We start from the raw sequence: 12,790 nt of genomic DNA, 5'->3' as shown, positions 1-12,790 counted from the left end.
CATGGAAATGCTGATGGGCTATCACGCCTGCCACTGCCTACTGCGGAGGAAGCACCAGCAGTGGATCCTGTCGAAATATTCCATTCGACTATAGTTGAATACCTACCGGTAACTAACGCTTGTATCGAAAAGGAAACCCGAAATGACCCGACACTGTCTCGGGTATATGATTTGACGGTGAAGGGATGGCCAGCATATGGCGACTCACTGTTGCCAGCATTCTTGACAAGGAGAGAACAGCTGTCAGTGTGCCGGGGGACCTTGATGTGTGGATCCCGAGTGGTAATTCCACCCAAGTTAAGGGATAGAGTGCTCAATGAGCTTCATGAGGGTCATCTGGGAGGGGTAAAAATGAAAAGCCTAGCCAGGGCTTATGTGTGGTGGCCGGGAATCGATAAACAAATCGAGGACCTGACCAAGAGCTGCTCAGGATGCCAGAGAGTCCAAAATGCACCACCACAGGCCCCTCTACACCCATGGGAGTGGCCCTCATCTCCATGGCAACGGGTGCATATTGATTTTGCTGGTCCATTCATGGACTCAATGTTTTTAATAGCTGTGGATGTGCACTCGAAATGGCCTGAGGTCATCAAAATGTTCTCCACAGCCACGGAGAAAACTATTGCAGTCCTACGGACCATTTTTGCCAGGAATGGCTTGCCAGAACAGATTTGCTCCGACAACGGACCACAGTTTGTGTCCGAAGAGTTCCGGAGGTTCTTGAAAAAGAATGGGGTAAGGCATTACACATCCGCCCCGTATCATCCAGCCACAAATGGATTGGCTGAGAGGTTCCTACAAACCTTTAAGAAGGCAATAAAGGCTATGTACAATGACAACATTCCGCTGCAGCACAAGGTGGACAATTTCCTGTTCGCCTACCGGAATGCGACACATGCAGTCACCAACCAGGCCCCAGCCATGATGTTCTTTAACCGAAGGTTAAGATCTCGCCTGGATTTGCTCAGACCAAACGTACGAAGAGATGTTGAGAGTAAGCAATTCCAGCACATCCATGAGAAGCCAACAAGGAGCTTCAATGTAGGGCAACCAGTCTTGACCCGCGACTACCGAACAGAAAAATGGCAGCCAGGAACGATTTGCACACGGCAGGGCCCACTAATGTACACAGTGGACGTTGGGGAGAGCATCGTGAGATGCCATGCTGACCAGATCCTAGAGTCACAGGAACAAGTCAACCCCATGCCTCGCCCATACGTACCTGGTGATGAACCCGACGTACAGGTCGCATCTACCCCAGAAACAGTAGCATCGGAAGCTGATGAACCAACCGACGACAGGGGGCCAGAATCGCCTCCGCACCAAGAGCAAGACACTCGGGAAAGGCGCTATCCAGAAAGGATCAGGAAGCCTCCCCAAAGACTGAATATATAAATAGACTATTTTCAGCTAATGTTGCATGTTAAAAGTGTTAATTGTAATTAGTTTGATATTTAATTGTTAAATGAGTGTTATGGTACTGTTAATCTAAAAGGCGAGGAATTGTAATGTAATATACATTGGCCTAGAAATTCAGTGGGCCTTGCGCCCACTTAGCGCCTAAAGAGGTCTTTTGCGCCGGCGGGGTGGTAGCACGGAAATTGAGTGCAGCGGTAGCCGTTAGCGCTGCGCCGGGACCGATGACGTCATCGGTGTGCGCGGTGGCCCGTAACGCCCCGAAACCGCGCCGATCCCCATATTTATTTGCGGCCGCCTCCTCCGAAGCGGGCGCAAACAGCGACCAGAAAACGGGGCCGTCCTGCTGCCATAGTGGGGCGCTTTAAAGCGGTAGGTGTGGCCGGCCGCTTTTTCGGCGGCCGCCTGCCCGCACCTCCTTCCCCGGCCTCCTCCACCCCCCCCGCGGCATTGCCGGCTGGTTTCCGTGGAGCCCGGCACTTCTCCGTTGTGCCGGGCTCTTTTGCCGGCACTCGCGATCGGGGCCCCGGCCGTTGCAGGCACCTCCCCCTTAAGAGAAGGAGGAGGCCTGCAGTACCGCAGCCTGCCGCACCGCATCGGGTGGCGCTGCGGCAACTAGCCGATATTCAGTTGCAGCACCCCAAACGGAGGCGGGCACACCCTGGTATAGCGCCCGCTTCCGAATTGGGGCGCAGAAGACGAATATACGGCGTGCGCTAATGCCTCCCCGCCCAGCGCTAACTTTTGGGCGCAAGCGAGCTGCCCGCGCCCAAGTGAATTTCTAGGCCATTATACCTTTAAGGGAGGAACTACTTTTTACAGCTCATGTATACTGTAGTACCGGCAGTGACCACACCTGTATATAGCACTGAGTAGTAATCTGTACAGGCAGTTGCAGTGTGAGCCACGTTGAGTAAACACCTGTTGTACCGTTCTCCGCAGTCTGTGTCTTATTATACACGGACACTACAGAAGGTAAATCAGCGTCAGAGCAGTGGGAGGCATTCAAGGAGGAGATCCGAAGGGTTCAGACCAAATATGTGCCCTTAAAGAAAAAAGGTGGGACTAACAACTCTAGAGCCCCCTGGATGTCTAGAGACATACAGGGTAGGATAAAGAAAAAAAGGGAGGCGTATGACTGTAAGATTCGAAATTTTCAGCAATAATCACGCAAGAAAACAGGATAAAATAAGACAGTTTATTGACCAAAGTAAGCTTGCACAGAAAAACCTTTGATAAAAGGGCATACAAAATGGCCGCCGGACCTCGTGATCAGTTTTCTGGACCATTTGATTTCTGTTACTGCAAGCCAGACAGGCTTGTGGATTGAAGACAGTAAGCCCGCGAAAGCCAGTATCGGGGAACCGAAACTCAGGGAAACAGCATACATATTCAATGGATTCTAAGTACAGGATGGGGCCCATCTAGATATGGGCGGACAATGCATGAACACTTATACCCATTTAATGTACAAAGGAGAAACCGTTTAACAGCCATCAAGGAAAATCTCCAGACCGATCAATATGCGAACCGAGTCACGGTGACAATGTAAAAGACATTAAAAGACATTATCGGCCAGGAAGGCCAGTTAAGTTATCACCGGCTCCCGTTACAAGACAAAGCGCCCCTGCAGAGATTTCTGCCCGCCAAAATTAATACAAAGACAGGACTATGATTTGGCGGGAGATAAGACTGTCCCAAAAGGGTATAACTATGGATTGAAAGTCCATCAACGGTACGAACGACGGAACGGACGGTGACGGTTACACAGATCCAGGATCAAGAGCGCCTCTTCTACCTCGGTAGCTTCGGAATCGATGAAGACGCTTTGTCTTTTTAAAGACGCTTCGGACGGACAATTTCGGTGAAAAGACAACGTGGTCGGTGTTCAGCCAGACAAGGCTCGGTGACGACGGGAAGACGACGAGGGTGGCCCGGGTACTGTTGTCGGGAGATCATCGACGACCCAGGCCGAAGGAGAAGACACCCTCAGGAAAACCGACGATCCAGGCCGGAGAGAAAGGACATTCCGGGCCTGACGCTTCCGTGTCTCAACATCCCATCGGGTTGTTGTTCTGCTCCATGAACCCAAATCGACAACAGACCTAGTGGATCTCCAACCTTGACGAGCGCTCATCGAGGCTGTGTCTACCCCGCCGCCTCGAGAGAGAGAGAGAGAGAGAGAGAGAGAGAGAGAATATCGACTGCGACAGAAGTTTCCAGATCCACGTGACGACGGAAAGCTGTGCCAAAAGGCTGCGAACCCCTTTTTTGCGATTTTGAGAGTGGTGAGCATGATCCCGAGTTCCTCAGGTCGAAACTTAGTTTAGGTATAGGGGAGGGAGTTAAGGGTAATCGTAATGTGTTTTCCTTTTTACGATGTGCCGTGTGTTCCCCATCTCCATAGAGTCAAGTTCATAAATTTGTGCATGATTGTAGTTACTTTAATCTGTGCCTATGACATGTATTTTGTAATGCTTCAAACTGTTTAAAAATAAAAGCATCCATTTCGTGCTATTCAACTTGGTCTATTGAGTCCTTTCTCTGCACTACAGTTCCCTGCATCTAAGTCCAAGGTCTAGAACCGTAGGGGAGAGTGGGTCGAACCACTCAAGGGTAATTATTGCACAAAGCCTGGCAGGAGACCAGAACGAGCAAGAGAAACCCCCTACAGACAGATACCGAGGGCTAAATACTCCAGAATCTTTAGAGGAGTACAGAAAGTGCAGGGGTGCAATTAAAAAGGATATTAGGAAATCAAAGAGAGAGCATGAAACATTCTTGGCAAGTAAAATCAAGGAAAACCCAAAGATGTTTTATAAATACATTAAGAGTAAGAGGATAACTAAAGAAAGGCTAGGGCCTATTAGAGATCATGAGGGTCATCTCTGTGTGGAGGCGGGAGATGTCGGTATGGTTCTTAATGAATACTTTGCATCTGTTTTCACAAAGGAGAGGGGCGAAGCAGACATTGCTATCAGGGAGGAGGAGTGTGAAATATGAGATGAAATAAACATAGTGAGAGAGGAAGTATTAAGAGGTTTAGCGGCTTTAAATGTGGATAAATCCCTAAGCCCGGATTAAATGTATCCCAGGCTGTTAAGCGAAGCAAAAGAGGAAATAGCAGAAGCCCTGACCATCATTTTCTAATCCTCTCTGGCTTCAGGTGTGGTGCCGGAGGACGGGAGGACTGCTAATGTGGTACCCTTGTTTAAAAAGGGAGAAAAGGATGACCGAGTAATTACAGGCCAGTCAGCCTAACCTCGGTGATGGGAAAATTATTGGAGAGAATTCTGAATGACAGGATAAATCTTCATTTAGAAAGACACGGATTAATCAAGGATAGTCAGCACGGATTTGTTAAGGGAAGGTCGTGTCTGACAAACTTGATTGAATTTTTTGAGGAGGTAACAAGGAGGGTAGATGAGGGTATTGTATTTGATGTAGTGTATATGGACTTTAGCAAGGCTTTTGATATGGCAGACTGGTCACGAAGTTAAAAGCCCATGGGATCCAGGGCAAAATGTCAAGTTGGATTCAAAATTGGCTCAGAGACAGGAAGCAGAGGGTAATGGTTGATGGGTGTTTTTGTGACTGGAAGGCTGTTTCCAGTGGGGTTCCGCAGGGCTCAGTACTAGGTCCCTTGCTTTTTGTGGTATATATCAATGATCTAGACTTGAATATAAAGGGTATGATTAAGAAGTTTGCAGATGATACTAAAATCGGCTGTGTGGTTGATACTGAAGAAGGAAGCTGTAGACTGCAGGAAGATATCAATAAATTGGTTAGGTGGGCAGAACAGTGGCAAATGGAATTCAATCCGGAGAAGTGTGAGATAATGCATTTGGGGAGGGCTAACAATGAAAGGGAATACACATTAAATGGTAGGACACTGAGTAGTGTAGAGGAACAAAGGGACCTTGGAGTGCATGTCCACAGATCCCTGAAGGTAGCAAGCCAGGTAGATAAGAAGGCATTCGGAATGCTTGCCTTTATTAGCCGTGGCATAGAATACAAGAGCAGGGGGTTTATGCTTCAACTGTATAAAACACTAGTTAGGCCTCAGCTAGAGTACTGCATGCAGTTCTGGTCGCCACATTACAGGAAAGATGTGATTGCACTAGAGAGGGTACAGAGGAGATTTACAAGGGTGTTGCCAGGAGTAGAGAATCTATGAGGAAAGACTGGATAGGCTGGGTCTGTTTTCCTTGGAATAGAGGAGGCTGAGGGGAGACCTTATTGAGGTGTATAAAATTATGAGGAGCCTAGATAAAGTGGATAGAAAGGACCTATTTCCCTTAGCAGAGGGGTCAAAAACCAGGGGGCACAGAATTAACATAATTGGTGGAAGGTTTAGATTTGATGGGAAATTTCTTCACCCAGAGGGTGCGGGGGTCTGGAACTCACTACCTGAAAGGGTGGTAGAGGCAGGAACCCTAACCACATTAAAAAAATACTTGGATGTGCAATTGGGATGCTGTAACCTTCAGGGCTACGGACCAAGAGCTGGGAAGTGGGATTAAGCTGGATAGCTGTTTGTTGGCCGGCGCGGACACGATGGGCCAAAATGGCCTCCTTCCGTGCTGTAACTTTCTATAATCTGATTGAGTCAATTAACTGGCAATTAATCCATTCCATTTTGTTCCAGCATTATCCCAAATTTGAACAGTTATTAAGAAAAAATCTACTTGAATAATTAAACCAAAAAATGAGTAGTTATGTTCAGGGCTGGTAATTCAGTATAACATGATACCCTGTGACAAATACCACAAATTTCTATACTAAAAGCATGTAGTAAGATTTGCTGCACGAGAACTGTAATTTTGTATAATTTGCCCAGACAGTGAAAATGCTGGTCGTCTGCACAGATAACAAATCACTTGACTTAGTTACATTTAGAACCGTTCTGACCAGAAATGTGTTTATGTAGGGAAATCATAATATTAAATCAAGAAGAAACGGTTTTGCATAAGGCTGAAGAGGAAGACAAAGAAGGGGCATTCCAGCTGGAAATGTTGAAATTCGAGGCTGAGTGTCAGAAGCAGGAAGAAGAGCAACACAGATTATAAGAAGAACGAATACGAGAGAAATGCTGATTGCAAGAAGAGCAAGAACGAGAGAAACACAGATTACAAGAAGAGAAACATGCTTCAGCAATGAATCCGGTAAATGGGGACAGGAATTTGGGGCCAATCATTTTATTAAATTAAATCCCATTCCAAACTTTAACAGGGGGATGATTTTGATAGTTTTATCTGGGCATTTGAATTGTTAGTCGGTCATCACAAGTGGGGCAAAAATGAATGGGCCAGCAAGATTACGATGTCACAAAGCGGAAAAGTGTTTGAGGTATTTTCTTATGTTAATCCTGCTGATAGTACGGACTATGATTTGTAAAGCATGCTATTCTCAGGCTTTACAATATAACGGCTGAGGCATGCATGGTTGTACGCCCTGAAGACATGTGGCAGATGCGGCTGGAAAAGGAAGGTGTAACCGACTATGTGAGTCTTTGTAACTTAGTGCTAAAGGGCCGATTTCTAGAAACCGCTCCAGATGATTTAAGAATCTACTGTAGTTCGTTAATTAGAGGTGTAAAATTCTCGAGCAGCTAGGCCCACATGCTGATCATTTTATGCCTCGTGACTCAGCACGGGTAAACTGTTCCATGGACAAGCTGCTCAGAGAGCAAACTGCTGAACCTGTCCCAGGATGGGGCCAGTGGGGTGCAGCAGAGATCTGTAGGTAACGAGAAATATTTTAAACGTGGCATGGCAGGCCACAAGACAAACCAGTCTTGGGCTCAGCAAAAGGTTGACAGAAAGCTCACCTCTCACCCCACAAACTGAATTTTTAAAAGGGCACCATATACTCAATCAGCCGCAAGAAATGTAAATATAATAACATTAATTTTAGGGACATTTAGTAAAAGTTAGAACTGTTGGATGGGATTATGACGAAGATGTTGGCAGGCATGAACCTGAAGTAGCAGTGTTTGGGACTGTGTTTGTAGAGTGGCTGCTGCAATGACCAGAGGGAGTGTGTATAAATTGTTTATAAATTGTATAAATGGGTCTAAAACTGACCTAATACACTTAAGCTGGAGGAAGAATCAATGAAAAATGATCAGCGATAGCAGAGCTACTGAAAGTATTTGGTGAATGACTGTGGGCCAGCAGGATAGTGCAGACAGAAACAGTAGAGATTACAGTTTTGCCTATGTTGTATTTTTATTTAGATTTTCTGTTAAATAACATTGAAAAAGGGGAAAAAAATAAGTTTAACACCAAATGCTAAGAAAGCCAGAGCATATTTGGCGTTGGACCATACCCCTCCCACATTAAGCGTCACAGACGGACAGATTTACCAGCAGCTTAAAAATGTCTGAGTTAGTAATTTAATTTAATTTATGGTGTATCAATGTTTTTTTAAGAGAAGTCCTTTCTGTCAATATAGCTGCATTTGACAAACTGAGGGTGGACTGTTCTAAAGAGAGTGGAGGGAATGACTGCAGCCTGACCTGAGGCAGGAGGGTTATGACGACATATAATAACCTGAACTAATCTGGCACACAAGGACTGTAATATACTGACAAAATTCTTACATACTTTTAGAATTTACTTACCTAGCATGTTTATAAACTGATAATTCCCAAGATGCAGAAGTGCTTGTGTTGTTCCAGCACCCACCATCACAGATGTACCATATGGAGGTTCAAGAAACTCAACTTCCCAATAGTGTTCTCCATGGATGAAGCCTATTCACACAGCACGATAATGAATAAAAATGTGCATTTACTAAAGATATTTACAATGGATCAATATGTTAAACACATGACTCTGCACAATGTGCAGATTTATATTTCTGTTGCAACAAAGCTACAGCAATGTTTTGTTGTGCTTGAACATTTTGAGATAACACTGCATTGTTTTCATTTTCCACTTCACCAGAGTATTTTCTGAAGAAACATATAAGTCTAGAAATTACTGCTGACAATATTAGTGGACAAATGCTACTGCATTCATATTAATATTCCTCTATTTGCTATTTTAATGTAGGCATTGCTGAGTTTATTTTAAATGAGTTAATACAGCTGCATCAACAGCAAATGGAGGAGTATCATGCACATACAGTATATTAAACTTTTGTCAGCTAATATTGTCAACTAGGCTACATACAGTAGAATAAAAAAACACAATGCTATCAATTAGTGGTTTTCTGCATTTTGTTTTGCTAGGCGAAATAACTGTAAGGGCAGAGAAAATAAGATCTAAAATTGACTGGCACCGCTGGAAAGAACAGTTGCTACAATGATGGGAGGGAACTACAACTAATTGATCCAAAAATGATCATCTACTCTTCACCTTGGGAGGATAGATGTAAAATGCTAACATGCAATAAGGCTAATGAGAATGTTGAGTGAAATGATCTGAGCCAGCAGAAGAGTAGAGAAAGAGTGTGAGAAAAATCAAAAAATACTGCATTGTCTACATTGTATTGTTGCTCACATTATCCGTTAAACATATAGGCCGGAATTTTGCCGGCGCTCAGGGGGCGGGATTAGAGGCGGGACATCCGGCAAAATCAGACAAAGATTGACAGCGGGCAGGAAACCCGCTGTCAACCTGCCTCCAATCAATCTTCCCAAGTGTCGGGTCCCCGATTTGCACATGGACCTGACACCTAGCGGCGGAAAGAGGATTATAGCCACTTAACTGCCTGTTAAAGGTTGTTAACAGGTTCTTTTTCAATTTTGACACTTCTTCTTCGGGTTCCCCGATGTCTGGGCACCAGGCCAGGTAAGTGCGGCGTGCTGTGAGTCTGCTGTAATGTTTCTGCATTGATGACAGCTGCAGAAGTGGTGTGAAGGATCCAATGGTGCACTGGTGAGTTTCAGAGGTAAGAAAATGTTGGGAAATTCATTTTTAATGCATTTAGACTTTTCTGTAGGTAACAAGTTTTGAATTGTATATGTAGTCCCACCTCACTGGGAGAACCTCTCTCACCAGTGACAGATCGCTTCTGTAACCTCACCTGCAGCTGCCATCTGTTCTAGCCTAAGGTGAGAGTCACTGGAGAGCCTGGGTGCAAGAGCTCACCTGTGAACAGTCATTGTCAGTGTTTGCAGCATCTCAGTGCTGTCAAACACTGAGAAATGAGCTGTCAAACAAAAATTGTGCATGGTCCCTTTAAGAAAACCGGCAGATGACACGTCATCAAATGACGTCACCTGACCGGCTTCCTCATAATTGGATGGCAAGTCCGCAGGGCGGGCTTAACAAGGCCAATTGACATAAAATCACGTCTGTGAACCGGATGTAGTTGGGGGCGGGACTGGAACCCGGAAGCCACCTGACCCGCTCCCAAGCCGCATCGATCGATAATATCGTGGCCAAAGACTTCATACTAATTATGTGACTGAATTCCAAGACAGTAAGTGATTGCTTGGCAGCTGAACAAATATATTTCATAGTCACTTTAGGTGTAATTTTAACTTTTATCCCCGGGTGAAAAACAGGCAATAATGAATCGGCCTCCAGTTTTATACCCTTCTCAATTTTCTTTTCCAATAGTGTAAAACAGGCGGCCAATTCACTATCGCCCTTTTTTGCCCGGCTATAACAGTTAAAATTACCCTCATTAAGTGTTATGTTGTCACGAATATACAGTAGAGAAGGCTAAGGTGGGCGACTGGGTGATGGTGGTGTGTCAGCATACCATTGGTGTATCGCTGAGACCATATCTGACTCTTGAAATGAAAGTCTCTCTCTCCTCCTCCTCCCTTTCTCTTCTGTCTCTGTATGGTGACTATAAGAAATGAGTTTGGAGTAGTCACAACCCAGTTCCTGGTGGGCATGAGTCCACAGCACAAAATTGCTGCCTATTTGGTACGAGATTGCTGCAACTATTGATTTCCTTTCTGTTGACCTAAAACAGGATGATGGGGCATAAATCTAAAGCTCAGGACTGCGCCAGTAAAACAAAATGATTTGGTCCACCTACCATAGCACTGCAATGGATGTCAGCATCAAATGTAGGCTGAAATCCCCAAGATGGCTGTAAACTAAGGCAACTGATTACCATTGATAAACCAGAAGAAGTATTAATGAGAAGCCTCTGATACTGTATCTGAAATAAAGCTTCTCTTAGTCTGGTATTATTTGGTATTAAACAACAAAAAAAGGAACACACAAGAGTCTATTATGATGCCACCTTTTGTTCCTCTCACTCCAGCTGTGCCTTCACTTTGTATGATGGGGTCAATATGGAAGTAAACTGCTCTCCGACAAGGAGAAAGTTGCACTGCTGGTGACTTGGCATTAACATCCCACTTCCAGCATTCCTCAACAAAGCCACCTGAGACAGGTTGAGGTAGACATGGACACTGCATTGTCTATCTATAAGGCATAACCAGAAACAGATTACAATAAGGATCTATTTTTACCAACAATTTAACAACATTTGCACCTTAAAGTGCAGTAAATGAGCTATATTAGAAGTGAATTGAAAAATAGAACACTGTAGGACTAGGCGTATTCCTAACAAATAACGGAGCTTGACTCGGAAAAACAACAAACAGGATTTTAATGTTGAATTAGATGAAGTACAGCAAACAACGTAGAACGATGCAGGAGAGTCGTGGAACAGGTCTTTCCCCAGTGGGGACGCCACGAGGACTGATTAGGCAGTCCGGAGGTTTGTGCGATGACGTCATCGCGATTGCGTCGTGACGTCATCGCGTTGCTCGCGTTTTCCCGCGCTTGGGGCGTCACGTGACTTGCGACATCATCGCGTTTGCCCGCGCTTGGGGCGGTCACGTGAATTGCGTGATGACGTTATCACGTTTACCCGGCATCCGGCATTGGAGCTGGCCGTTGCGGCCGAAGTCGCGGGAGCGGGAGGCCGAGCTGGGCCGGCGATTGCTGCGGGAGCGGGAGGCCGAACTGGGCCGGCGATTGCCGCGGGAGGCCGAGCTGGGCCGGCGATTGCCGCGGGAGCGGGAGGCCGAACTGGGCCAGCGATTGCCGCGGGAGCGGGAGGCCGAGCTGGGCCGGCTCGCGTTTGGGTGAGTTACGTGATACGTGACGTGATCGCGTTAGCCCACGTTTGGGTGAGTCACGTGATGCGCGACGTGACGTCATTGCGTTAGGTCGCGTTCTTAAAGGGGCAACGGCCCGAACAGGTAAACTATATATAAACATAGTTAAAGTTAAAGGGAATTATGTATAATAAGTAAGGGACACTCGGTGGTACCGCTACAACACAAAGGGTATTAAACTCATTTTATGTATTTTTAATTTAACCTGCACTTTACTACTGGCCCGGATGTCCCTCTCTTCCCCTTTAAGATTCAGGATTTCAGACATTTTACCTGTCATTCTGCTGCCACTTTTGGTTCAATATGAAGTGGGTTCAGGTGCACATCAATATGACATTAACAGTATCAATTCTGGATCTGACTCCAAAGCACACTGAAGCCAGAAGGTATTAGACCACCTCCCATGGGTAGTCTTACACTGATTGGACTTCTCTCCTTAAACTTACTATGGGTTATTTAATATTCGGAGAAAGCAGTCACTCCCATCTGGAAAATTAGTTTCCCAGCAAACAGAGCTGAACACGGGCTTCAGAACAGTCATGCACAGTGCTCTCACCTGCTGGGAAGGGTGGCATTTGAACTTGGGTCTACCAACTGTATGTCACTCTAGACAGATATCTGTAATATAAATTCAGTCGAAAATAGCAGAATAATGCCAATAACTTTATATATATTCTAGTTGATCTTCACGTGGCATTGCGTACAAGGAGTCAAGACCAAGTGTAGTCTTCAGGTGAAGTGGGGTTGGAGGGCAAGGATAACTGGGCCAGTGCACCTAGACATAATTCAGTCCCCATACATTCTGTTCTTATTTTTACGTAATTCTTTGATTTGATTTTTTAATTATTTGTTCTTGAGATGTGGCTGACATTGGCAAGGTAGTATTGATTGTTCATCCCTAGCTGCCCTGAAATCAACCACATAGGCCGTGATTTCGCCCACCGAGGGGGTGCTTAGTGCAGCCGAGGTAGGTGGCGGGTTGCAATCCCGCTCCCGGCACCATCCCGCTCCGTGAGAAGAATTTTCCGTTGATTGGGTTTGTTAAGCCCGCCCTGCGAGGTTCCTGGCCAATTAAAAGGAAGCGGGTCTGATGAGGTCATTTGATGACGCGTCATCAGCCGGTTTCCTTAAAGGGACCATGTCCACATTCATTTTGACAGTTGTGTTGTCAGTGTTCTGCAGCATTGAGGTGCTGCAAACACTGACGAGCACTGCACAGAGGTGCACGGCTGCACCAGGCTCTCCCAGGACTCCCTCCTTATGCTTATGGAGGGA

At 45.7% G+C, this 12,790-nt stretch overlaps 1 protein-coding gene across 1 annotated transcript in view; it reads right to left on the bottom strand.

The window, feature by feature from the left end:
- LOC147107044 (SPRY domain-containing SOCS box protein 3) overlaps positions 1-12,790 on the bottom strand; it is a 43,713-nt gene that overhangs the window by 6,413 nt on the left and 24,510 nt on the right. The window contains exons 2-3 of the mRNA XM_086008065.1: positions 10,630-10,814; positions 8,042-8,173 (exon numbers count right to left, since the gene is read on the bottom strand). Coding sequence (XP_085864191.1) covers positions 8,042-8,173; positions 10,630-10,807 — 310 coding nt within the window. The 5' untranslated portion in view covers positions 10,808-10,814. The remainder of the gene's footprint in view (positions 1-8,041; positions 8,174-10,629; positions 10,815-12,790) is intronic.

This window comes from Somniosus microcephalus, chromosome 15 (assembly GCF_052327205.1).
Source record: "Somniosus microcephalus isolate GS21.2 chromosome 15, FLI_Smic_1.0, whole genome shotgun sequence".
In the NCBI taxonomy this organism is placed as follows: domain Eukaryota; kingdom Metazoa; phylum Chordata; class Chondrichthyes; order Squaliformes; family Somniosidae; genus Somniosus; species Somniosus microcephalus.
Note: the sequence above shows the minus strand (reverse complement) of the source record. Positions and strands in the feature narration are given on the sequence as shown.